Here is a 12083-nt window from a genome sequence, read left to right as displayed (position 1 = left end):
TAGATGCTAAGAGGAAGTGGCAAAGGAAATATGCAGTAAATGATGATGCAACCTTAGTTTTAATTCCACCTTTTAAATTTCTTTGCTTGTTATTTTTTTAGCTGCATCAAACACAAAGCATCTAAAACTGCATAAAAGCACTGAAGAGGAAACCATTTTACAAACATGGAAAAGGAGAAAACAATGGTTTGTAATATGCTTAATCAGCAACATTTTTTTGCCCAGGTGGAGGACAGCAGCTCCTATAGCGTGACGGCAGATTCATCAGACAAAGGCATCTGCGCTAGAGCTTTGTACGACTATCAGGCTGGTGAGTTTGGAGTTTTTAGGGGGTTTTGTTAAGTGTGAGTGGGATTCTCAACCCCCCCAGAGTGCTCCACCAGTAACTCTTTTTTTTAAAAAAACGAAACCTCCCTGGTCATCTTATATGGAACTCCCTGGCAAAATTAAAACGGATTTATCACGTCAACTTGACAAATCTCATAACGCTGGATCAGACAGTCGTGAGTAAAGCGGCTGACAGGAAACATGGAGTGACAGCGCCGGGTATGATATGTAAAAGCCTTAGCGGAAATTGCGCTGTGGACTTTGTGGTTATGTGGCATTTGCTGTAACTGTTGAGTTGTGACTGCACTCCTCTAACATTTTGGCGTCAGACATGCTGTGTTTAGCGCTGCGTAGCTGCTGGAGAGAAACTAAAAAGGGATGTTGGTGAGCAGCAGTGATGGGTTAAAACAAAAAAAAAAACAGGCAGCCAGAATAACAAAGCAGAGAAGCAAATATGAAATGTTGGCTCCACCCACCAGGAGTGATGTATATGGTCAATAACTAGGTGGAGATGTTAACCTTGGTTATGCATGAGCTCTTCTACAGCAGAAAGATCTTAATGAGCGAGCTATGCTAAAAACACTCGGGAGGGATTGTATCTAATCCAGTCTGCTCATACACAATTTCGGTAACCAGTTTGAGAATTAATTTGAAATAGAAATATGAATCAATTGATTTTAAGCAAATGCACTACTTAATGCAGCATTTTAGTATTTTTATAAACCGTTTCGGGTGAAATATGACTAATCATAATTGAGCATTTCCTTGAATTTGACAGTTAGCAGCTTGTAGTGTCTGTACTGATGCTTCCTCTCCTGCAGCGGATGAAACGGAGATTTCATTCGACCCGGATGAAGTCATCACCGGCATCGAGATGATCGACGAAGGGTGGTGGCGAGGTTTTGGCCCCGACGGCCATTTCGGAATGTTCCCGGCCAACTACGTGGAGCTGATTTAGCTCGGCGCTCGCCGACCGTCTCGACCCCCCCAATCCCAGAGGAGCTCTGCAGCAACCGACGTTGCACAGTCAGTCCATACACATGTAGGAGGCTCAACGGGGGTAGCCTTCAGGCTGTGGAAGCACGGGGTGGTATATGTGGACCAGAAGCTTTCAAACTCCTTTAACATTTCAAGTCTACGATTCCATTCAATTGATGTTTTCACAAACTGAAGGCTCTGCAGAGGGAACTGAGGCCATCCCATAATTCTGCAACCACTCATTCCAACACCACATCAGCTCTAAAGCATCTTCTAGTCCCCATTCCTTAAGTGGCTTCAGTTTATGTTCAGGTGTGATTCTTTGTAGCATTGTTCCTGTCCATTTTTCAGGAAATGAAAAGGGTGTTACCAGAAGCAGCTAATTCTTTGCCTTGATTTTTGCCTTTTCTTACCGGCAGACTGAAATTTTCTTTTTCTTTTTTTTTTTTTTTTTGTGATCGACCTTCAATCCTGTGTGACTTTCAAACCTGATCTGACTGTGGCTGAAGTGTTTATCCAAATAGAGAAACGATCCTGTGGGTTGTGCCTTTAGCAGGGCAGGGCATCAGTTCCATTTTTAAATGCGAATAAATAGCCGTTCTCAGTGCAAGTTCTTCCTCATTTGAACCACATCCTTTCAACAAACTTAACTTTTCAGGGAATGACTGAAATGAGGAACACATGCATTTATTTCAATTCAAATCAAGAGCCGTATAATAAAGTCCTGTAGTGCCATCAGAGATGGAATAAGCGCTTGAAAGTAGACTTTATGCAACGTTTTTATGTGTTTCTCAGAGATTCCCACCCTCCTTTTAAGTCTCGAAAAAGAAGAAAATCTTTGTTTTTCTTTTTGCATAGAAACGGGCATTCATGTGGTTGTTTTGCAGAGTCTGTTGTCGTGCACACATTCTTCAGAGTCAAAATAAAGATGAAAACTGTGTGGGTCTTCGTATTTCATTTTTCTAATACAATAACATCTGTCAGCAGAACGAGCCTGGAGGGATTTTTCACAGGTTTAACAGGAACTCAGATGTACACAGCGCCTCAGTATTTGCCCTGCACACGGTTTCCTGGAATGAGGCAACAGCTGGGGAATTTACCTCTTAAGGCATAGGTTTCATTTTCTCACGAAAATCAGTTGTACCTCTTGGCTTTACATCTTTCGGTTAAATCCTCCAAGCTAATGAGAAGGTGATGGTTACTGTACCTGTTTTTGTTTTTTTCTCATCAAAGGAAATGTAACGCAGCTTTTAAATTGTACTCGTGTGCGATGGGGAACCTTTGGTGCGAGCTGCACCAATGTGCAAATTGTTCCCAAGAAAGTGAGTCACTTCAGAGAGGAAATCTTTGGTGTGCTGCATTCACAATATTCTTGTTCTCATTTAGACTGTGCCGCTCTGGTCTCAGCTCTAAATGTTTGTGTAAGTGAAAGTCTGAAATGATTCGCTGGGGATTTTTTTTTTTGTTTTTTAAACCTCTGTTTTTGCTCATCATCTTCACTTTTGTTGCTGGCGCACAAGAAAGAAATTCTCTCACAAGTGGTGTGAACAGATTTTAATATATTTTTTTACTTTTAAAAAAAACAGCATTTTTAACCCCTTTTTTATATATATTCCTGTAAGTTTGTCTAAAAAATAAGTTCAAAATTGCTTTTATATATTTACTAATTTTGACATTTAGATGTGAATCACTTTGAAATGTCACCCTCTATCCGCAGCAGATGTTTTGAAGAGGACATCCCCCTTTAAAAGACATCAAAGATGACACGAGGGAGACGTGGATGGAGTCTAGTGCCGACTTTAGGTCACACAAGATCAGCCTATTGTTAAACAGCTTAAGGAAAGTGAAGGGAAAATACCTCAAAAGTTCCTGTCTCTCACTGAAAACATCAAAACAATAAAAAAAGAACCACAAACTGACATTACAGGTTTAGGAAAATGATTAGTATCATAAAATCTGACCTTTTTTTGTTATTTTCGGGAGACTAACCTGAAGAAAGTTCCATCTGATATGATAGATGACCATTTTTTCACCCGATTTTTGGTTTTTTTTTCCTTTTTTTTTTTAAGTAGAACGGCGGTTCTGCTTTTCCTCAGCCATTTAGTATTTGTGCAATGGTCAGTGGAGCCTATTTTAAAGAAGTGGGGCATCCCTGTTCCTTAAAATTTGAGAAGTCTTGAAACCAGGCCATCTCCCAGCTTATATATCAAACTGACATCTTTAAAGTTGATTTCTTGATTTTTAAATGAACCTCCCATGAGGATGACAAATTTCTTTTTAGTAGGACTAACCAATAAAATCAGCTCCTTTCCTCCTTAAGATACTGTGCTGTTATTTCTGTGGGACTTTATCATATTTTAGTATTTCGTTTAGGACTTTTAGTTATTTCATCACAATCGAATTGTTAAAGGTTAGATTGGAAGATGGAACCATACAAATACAATCCCACTTCCTCCCCTTAGGCAGATTTTTTGACTTTGTTCCTCACCTGTACTGAAGCCAGAACAGAATTTGCTGACACACTCAAACTTTTAACTACTTTAATAATTCAAGCCGTTACTTTCCTTCACAAAGAACATTTTTGACTAAAAGTGTGTCCCTAACGGGGCAAAACGCCTCTCTGACTCATCCGTCACACATGGTTGACAGTAAGTTTGGCTGTTTTGCTTCCTTTTTTATTTGAGGCAAAAACATTTCTATAAAACTTTGTTTCAGAAGACACCCAGGAAATGTTCTGCTGACACTTCGACGCCTTCAGACCTTTATTTGGACATTGGTTGAGTGGTTTCTTTCACTTCCCCAAATGATGGAATTTGCTGAATTGGAATCCAGTGTTTGCAGCTGACCTTTCTTTGAGTTTAGCTTTTGATCTCTGACAAAAAGCTTTCTTCATCTATACTATATGTCTGCTTGCACTGGTATTATGTTTTTATTGTCTACAAGTTCATTATTCTTGAAAATAAATGAATATAATTAAATAAATATGACCAAATTACCAGATTAGTGGTCTGAAAAAGTATCCACATATCAAAATAAATCAGTTCTTAACAATAAATGTATTTTACGTTGATCTAAAAATGCAGAGATAAAACCGAGATAACAGTGATGACGAGACCTGAATGTGAAAAAAAAGAAGAAAAACTCAGTTTCCCAGCCTCATTTGCAGCAGTGCCATCAGTCAACCAATGAAACTGTCTTGTGGATATACCTTCCTATTTCGTGGTATCGAGTTGAAGAGTGAGATGCATGAATTACTGTCAGCAAACACAGTGAAGCTCAAGACCAGAGGACAGCTTCTCACAATGGGTGAGGGTGAATTTTCTTTTTGTTCATGTTCTGTTTGGTGTCTTTAGGACTAAAATATTCTCTGTTTGGACCCTTTTAAACTGTTTAAATGTATATATTTTTAATATTAGCACATATTTATAAAGTTTCAGAAAAACTGCTCCTGCTTTGACTCAATGTATAACATATGTTGTTGAAGAGAAGAGGATTTAAAAATGAAAAACAACCTTATTTTCTTTTTATTTTATTAAAATGACAAAATAAATCAATACATTTAAGAGTATAGATTTCTAAGTTTAAAAGTGATATTAAAATGGGTCTGTAAGTGTGCGGTGCTGTTTTGAATAGATTTATTGGTTTATTTTTTCTAAAATTGCGAAGTTAAAGAGGCTAAACTGAAAGCAGAAATAAAGGTCAAAGCCACAACACAGGAAACAAGTGATCTCAAAAGAGAAGCATATTGGTTTTACACAAAAATAATATCGGTGTGGGAGGAGGAGGACTGTGATATTGAGCAGACATGTCATTCTCAGAATTACACTTAAGGCGTTTGATTTTCAACACTCATCTTTCAGTTTCTCCTAAAATCTAAATGCACGAGGAGCTGAATATTGGTGCTTTTTTTATTAATTACTAATTAGATAATGATAATTGATAGATTATTTATCCAGCTTTCATTCATCACTGAATATCATTATTTCATTCAAATCTATGTAAGCTTCTTTTCGTCTCAGATGCATGTTGCTGGAGGCGATTTTACGATTGACAAACACTGTAGTTCAAGTGTTACAATATCATACAGTGCAGCATACAAGTGGTTGTTTTCTTGAGCAGGAAGTGGTTTTGCAACCTGTGGTTTTATATCACGCTCACTTGACAATGTGTTCTACAGATTACTGTGTGTGTGTAGATAGGAGCTAATGCAATTACACAAATTATTCCTCAGGAATTCATCATTTTTTTAATTTATTTTTTGTTTATTTCACACACATTTTATTTTTGATAGTCTAATTCTTCTTTATGATGTGTTAATAGCTCAGGAGGAGCAGAGCGAGGCGGCTGGACAGAAAGCAGGAGAAAGCGAGGAGGAGATGGACAGATCCAAGCAGGTACCACCATGCTACCCCGTGAAACGTCCGTTGGGTCTGTGGACGGGTGGTGGGGCAGTTTCCATCAGCTACAGTTAATCTGCAACTACTGAAATGACAGCTCAGAATCGGTTGTGTGTTGTGTTTTCATTTCCCTTTTTTCGTTTTTTGGTAGTCTATTTGAGACGGTGTCAATTTCTCTTTTTTAAGAGGTGTTTGCCAGCACTTGTTTTATCTTTTTTGGCCTGCTGTGAAATGACTGTCAGCAGATAAGTGTTTTTATTCTCAGAAAGGCCAAACACACATACATCTTATTGCAATATTTGAAGTGCGCATAAAGAAACTGAAGCAGAAACTCACAGCCACTGTTCTGGTAACTGAAGTGAGAGGTACAATATGAGAAGTACAAATTAGCTCATCAAATTTCCAAGGCTCATGTTAGTTGAAAGCATCTTGGTTTCTGTGGTGGATTCTGCCCCACAGATAGCATCAGTCCTGAACGCCATTGACAGTCAGAGTGAGAATCACATATCAACATACTGACATCATCACCCACACAGTTTTCCAAAAAATTCAATCTGCGAACAATCAACTGAATGTTTCACGCAAATATTTGAGAAATAATGTGAAATGACATCGGAGGGGGCTTCACTGTGTAGCCACAGCCCTGACACTTCCTGTAGGCAGCCGCTGATGCACAGCCCTTTAGTGAATCAGATTGAAAAAGATGAGTGAGTAAGCTCACCTTAGATAAGATGATAATAACTTTTTTTTGTTTTTTTTAATTTCACACCCCAGTCTTCTGGAAATGCATAAACTGAACATGAAAATAGCAATTTAAAGAAATATAAATAAACACAACAGAAAGTCAGTGCAGTCGACTGCCGGCTGGGAACGGCAGCAGGGAGCCACCAAACTGACTCAGTTTGGACTGTCTTGGTTCAAGGCCTGCACCTTCACTATTACTCACTCTAGAGGTTTACTTCTCGGAACCAGGAACCACATTGAGGAACTTGATTCAATATGAAACCGCCTTGCTCATTTTTTGTTTTACAATGAGTGCCACAGAAATAGCGGTTTCGAGATGTGATGATTAAAAGTAAAATATCGGCAATGGTGGTGGCGTTCGGTGAAATATGCTGCTCTGAAATTGATCAGGGAGGCAGCCATTCCACATTTGAATATTTTATGCACACAGTTGTTGTGTTTTTCTTCATTAACTTCAAGTCGGTGACTAATACATCACATATAGAGGCTGAATTGTAAGAATAAGTGTGTCATTTCCAGAAGAAATCACGTTTGCTCTGTGTCTGTCTGAATTTCATGCTCTTTTTGAGTCAATGCAAAATTTCCCAAACACCAGTGACTTTTGCTTCCTTCTCTAAAAACAGAACAACATTTAAATAGCATTTTTGCTATTCTTTAAAACATGCTAATCAAAACTCTTAGAAAAGTGTTGTTACCGCACATGTAATAGGTTGATATTTTTACATTTAATGGAACTTTATTGCCATTGCACACAAGCAAAAACAGATAAAGAAAAGTAGAACAGCGTGTACATATACCCTCAACCTAAACGTACTCTAAGTGTACTAGAAGTATCCTAAAAGTGAGGCAGTATACTTACTCTCCTTATATTGTAAGCTTAAAATGTTCCAATTTAAACAATAATTCAGTTACTTAACTTCCTACATTATACATCCATGCAGTATACTTGCTATATAAATACTCAAATATGCTTAAAAATTGTGTACTTCCTCACCTTGTGTTTAATACTTACAAAAGCTAAAAAAACTAAAGTGATTTGCATTTACTTCAGTTTGTATTTGTGTTAAGTTTTATTTATTTTTACATTTGGCTCCTGGAGGAGCAGTGAGCGGCACTGACAGCCTTTTTTTTTTACATTAGTTTTTCTTTTAATTATCTTCATCAGCATAGATAGTAATCAAGCGGATAACCTTACACAAAACCAAAGTAGCTGCTCCACTTTTAATTAGGAGCTTTAATTAGGCAGGATAATGAGGATAAAGTTCAAAATAGGGACCAAAATACAACATAATTAATTCCATTTTCTTAAGATAATTTATCACCAAGAATATGATCATATTTTGGACAGATGAAGGTTTTATTTAGCAAAGTTGTTGGAACTAAAATAGACAAATTGCATAAAGAATAGGAAAAGTTTATCTTGGGCCCCTGCTGTCTGGTGCTTCTTTTTTTTTTGTAACTATCTTTGCAGCTTTTCTCTTTGTCTTGCCTACATTCACTGTTTCATTTCTCTTTTCTTTCAAACCACAAATAGAAGTAATTTCTTTCACCAGAAAGTACTGAGAAGTCCATAAGACTTCAATTCTTGGTAGCAGCAGTTTTTGTTTTTTTGTCCCACGGGACAAACATTCTTATTTTTTTGGTTTTATCATTTAAATTCCTGACTTCTCAGCTCACCAGCAATAGAGTTTCATGTTTTGATCTTATTTTTGCAAAGTGACACAAGTTCAGACCAAAAACTCTGCAAACTGGCTGCTTTATCTCCAGACAGGGTGTGCAGTGGTTGTGTATTGAAAGTAGCGGTGAAACCCTACACTCTGATTTTGTTTGTTTAATTTCAACGTTTGGGTCTTATGAGATCAGTCTATTTTCCCATCCTCCATCTTTACAAGTGTTTTCCACTTTTAGGAGCTTCACAAATTGAAGATTTTTTATTTCATTTTATAGGCTTCTCCGTGTGTTATTGAAATCCACGACTCTACCACTGAATGTGAGGAAGAAGCAAAGCCCGACCGGCAGCAGAAGGAGGAGAAAGCTTTTGTGTCCAGTTTACACTCTTTTATGAAGGACAAAGGTACACCCATTGAAAGGATCCCACATCTGGGCTTTAAACAGAGTGAGTTGGTCTTCAATTCACTGATGCTTTTATTTATTTATTTCCAACTAAATTCACGATTTGGCTGACAATAACAACAACTCTCCTCATTTTTTTCTCCTAGTTAATCTTTGGAGAATCTATAAAGCTGTCGACAAACTTGGTGGCTATGATTCCGTAAGTTCTCCTCTCAACATTCTTTCATAACCCTTTACCTGTAAAGCTTCGGCGCTGGTTTCTCAGTGGAAAGTGAGAAGCTCTTAGATGCTAAAATAAGGACTTTTTTTTTAAGACTACACTAGAGGACAGCAAAGCTGCTGAGCTCTCTAAAAACTGTGCTCTTGATGTTTCCTCACCTTTGAAGTTCCGAAAGTGATACTCGTATTGAAATGGAACCAGAGCGGGGCTTAGGGTAGACCACCACAGTTTTCCTGTGCATCAACACTACAATGCAGGTCACCCACGCATGCTGCATTCGTGGCATGTAAGGTGGTAACGAGCCACTGGTGTTATGTGCTTAAAAAAGAAATGTAAGCACAAATGGATGAATACAACACATTAAGCTGGTGCAAATATTAAATGTTTATAAGTATTATTTCTTTTGTTCATGCACAGTGGGTGGCCTCAATTTCACAAATGTTTATGCAGATTTTCAAAGTTGCATTTACATTCAAACCCGGCAGAGGGCAATTTCTCTTCTAAAAGACATGAGGTTAAATAGAAATAATAACAAGAAGTAAAATGCAAAATAACTTACTCCCCAAAAATTTCAAGCAACCACTCAAAGTCTTACTTGTGAAAATTTAAAAAACTATAGTGGAAAAATTTTCCTTCTCAAAAAAAAAATTACGAAATGTAGAAAATAGACGGTTTTCAATATTATTGTAGGTGAAAAAAATAGTTTTAGAACTGGTAGAATTAGTCATAAATTGTGAAGTCCCAAATGTTACAAATGAACAAATTAAATCTCAAAATTACTTATAAACACTCATATTTACACAATTTGCTCTTATAATTAGAAATACTATGAATTAAAGTGAACTTGTAATGTAAAAAAAATGTTATATGACTTTAAAGTAAGTACGTTTACACACATAAACATTTTTTAATACTTCTTCCCCAAAAAACGTCCTATTCTAAGTGCTGCAACACTATCCTTATTACTTGGGCAATCAAAATAAGACTAGAAATACACATTTTAAATAAAAATTGTCAAAATCCTGTGTAAAGACTGAGTCAAAACATGTATTACATTAGAAATTTTGCTTAAAATAAATTGTTTTTTCATAGATTAAACGACTTAGGAAGGTATTTATTCAAGATTTTTTTTAAAGTGTTACACCTTACTAATAAGCTACTAGTAAGTTAGTTTTGTATTATATCTAGAAACTAGACAAAAATACTGTGATATTTCGTGTTTTTTTTAAGTCAAGAAGTTTTCACGACCACAATTTACTATTAGTACAAGATCGAACTTAAAAGATAAAATTTTCTTTATGTATTGATAATATATTTAAGGTTCAACTAATGCATAATTCTCCCTCTTTTGTACCAACAGGTGACTGCTCGACGCCTTTGGAAAAAAGTGTACGATGAGCTGGGAGGGAGCCCAGGCAGCACTAGTGCTGCCACCTGCACCCGGAGACACTATGAAAGGTGTGAGACATGTTTCCTGTCGACTCATACCAAAGAACTTGCTTGTAATAAGTTCAAAACGTTCCATTGATCCCGCAGGCTGGTGCTTCCCTTTGAGAGACACGTCAAGGGAGAAGAAGACAAACCTCTGCCTCCCAGCAAACCACGGAAGCCTTACAAACGAAACCCTGAGAGCAAAATGAACAAGGCCGACGGGAAGAGGAAGAGGACGCTGTCAGAGAGAGAACTGGATTCTGAGGTGATGAATAAAATGTCACAAATTTAGCATGTTTTTGTGTTTGCGCTTGATGATAAACTGTTTTCCTTTATTTTCATGCAGATGTCTGCCCAAAGAAGTCCAGAAGCGTCCTGCCAGCGTGAGGCCATGATGAGTCCACACTTTGCTCTCTGGGCTTCTGAAGGACGCCTCTCAGACTGCAGGCAGTCCAGCAGACCATCCACCGATTTCAGCCCTTCTGTCAATGGTCACATGTTGCAAGTCCCTGTAGCCCGCTCCTGGGTTACTCACATCCCACCTGCCACTGGGGAGGTCATTTCTCCTCTGGAAAAGAAGAAGAGAATGGCTCAGGCCAGCCTGAACGCACCTGTCAGTTCTTCGAGAGAGGACAAGGAAAGGCCATCCGTCATCCACTGCTCCCTGTCTCCAGCCAGGGCTTCCTCCAGCAGGAACTCCTCGGATGGCTCCCCGCTTCCGTTATCCTCCTCTTCCTCCCGCAGCCCCTCCCCTCTTTCTGTTTCATCAGAGGACACCCCATCTACCAAAGGCTCAGAAATGCCCCAGAGGAGTCTGAGCCCTGCCAAAAAACAGGAGGAAGACAAGCCTGTGAGCTGCAGTCAGGCGTCCACAGTGCCTACGGGACAGAGCAAAGAGGTTTCTCAGGTCAGCTCCCAAACGCTAACCACTGACTCAGTAAAGAGTCTGAAAAAGGACTCTGCCTGGAAGCCTTACCAGAAGGGGACGGGCAAGTATTTCACCTACCCCCTTTACACGCCTTCCACGTTTGCAACCTCTACCTCTAGTTTTACCAAAGTTGTTCCGAAGCCCGTGCAGCTTCTGCGACCCGCTCCCATCCGGCCGGCCTATAAACTCCACCAGAGCAGGCTTTATCAGCAGGACGACTCCCTGGCGTGTGCAAAGAAACTGAACAGCGTTGCCCCCTGGCCTTATCAGACAGAGAAGAGAGAGAGATCACGGACACTGCCGCAAAAAGTTCCTCTCCCTCAGCAAACCCTGCCTCAGTCCGGCCCCCACCTACCAGCTTCATGCATCCTGTCAGGCTACGACAAGTCAGGGAGAGACTCTCGGCACCAGCCGGCCCTGCATCCTGCGTTTTTCCCTCACAGAATGAGACTACCTCAATCTCAGCTGATGTATCGCAACGTGCCCCTAGGCCCGGGCCACTCAGCTGTCGTTGGTCCAGCCGTTTACCCCTACGCCTACACCTTCCCGCTGTTAAATCCCCAAGCTGGATACACTCTACCCCCCATGAATCCTATTTATCCACACAAGCTGTGATTTTTTTTTTCTTCTATTTTTGAGTCAAACCTCCAAACATAGATACTTACTACTCAGTAAAAGCACACTGGCTTCATTCAAACGTGTTGATATGACAGAGTGCATGATGGGTAACATTTCAGTAGGGTGCTAGATTAGAGACTGTATTATTATAATTATTATTTTAAGAGATTCATTTCTGATGTTCCAATATAGATCTTCATAACATAATAATAATCATTACAAAAAACAATCTACTACTTTCTTTATAAATATACAGGAAGGATTGTATATGCCTGTGTCAGTATTATGTTCCATTAGAAAAGACTTGCAACCTTAACATTACAAATACAATTAAACAGAGGTTCTGGTTCTGTTTTTATTTGCTTGT

General features: G+C 38.8%; 2 protein-coding genes across 6 annotated transcripts in view; both read left to right on the top strand.

The window, feature by feature from the left end:
• The window catches only part of dbnlb (drebrin-like b), an 11360-nt gene extending 9115 nt beyond the window's left edge, over nt 1-2245 (top strand). For all 3 annotated transcript variants that reach the window (XM_024275887.2, XM_024275891.2, XM_024275889.2), the window contains 2 exons: nt 226-310; nt 1149-2245. In XM_024275887.2, the coding sequence (XP_024131655.1) occupies nt 226-310; nt 1149-1285 (222 nt within the window). In that variant the 3' untranslated portion in view covers nt 1286-2245. The remainder of the gene's footprint in view (nt 1-225; nt 311-1148) is intronic.
• Nucleotides 2246-3670: 1425 nt separating this feature from the next.
• arid5a (AT rich interactive domain 5A (MRF1-like)) lies at nt 3671-12077 on the top strand. Of its 3 annotated transcripts, none has more exons than XM_036213613.1 (7): nt 3671-4611; nt 5626-5699; nt 8394-8520; nt 8666-8718; nt 10100-10197; nt 10276-10435; nt 10517-12077. In XM_036213613.1, the coding sequence occupies exons 1-7, from the start codon at nt 4491-4493 to the stop codon at nt 11711-11713; spliced, it is 1830 nt and encodes a 609-aa protein (XP_036069506.1). In that variant the 5' UTR covers nt 3671-4490; the 3' UTR covers nt 11714-12077. The 3 variants fall into 3 exon arrangements, with proteins under 3 accessions (XP_036069506.1, XP_024131801.2, XP_036069507.1); XM_024276033.2 differs by having other exon boundaries at nt 8394-8562; XM_036213614.1 differs by lacking the exons at nt 8394-8520; nt 8666-8718 and having other exon boundaries at nt 3672-4611.
• The last annotated feature ends 6 nt before the right edge of the window (nt 12078-12083 follow it).

Source organism: Oryzias melastigma, linkage group LG9, assembly GCF_002922805.2.
Source record: "Oryzias melastigma strain HK-1 linkage group LG9, ASM292280v2, whole genome shotgun sequence".
Lineage (NCBI taxonomy): Eukaryota > Metazoa > Chordata > Actinopteri > Beloniformes > Adrianichthyidae > Oryzias > Oryzias melastigma.
Note: the sequence above shows the minus strand (reverse complement) of the source record. Positions and strands in the feature narration are given on the sequence as shown.

Bases quoted from the DNA above. Each gene is read 5' to 3' on its own strand.
- arid5a (XM_024276033.2), top strand. From the start codon at position 4,491: ATGAAACTGTCTTGTGGATATACCTTCCTATTTCGTGGTATCGAGTTG. The intron at 4,612-5,625 runs GTGAGGGTGAAT...ATGTGTTAATAG, and splicing joins AGGACAGCTTCTCACAATGG to CTCAGGAGGAGCAGAGCGAG. The intron at 10,436-10,516 runs GTGATGAATAAA...ATTTTCATGCAG, and splicing joins AGAGAGAACTGGATTCTGAG to ATGTCTGCCCAAAGAAGTCC.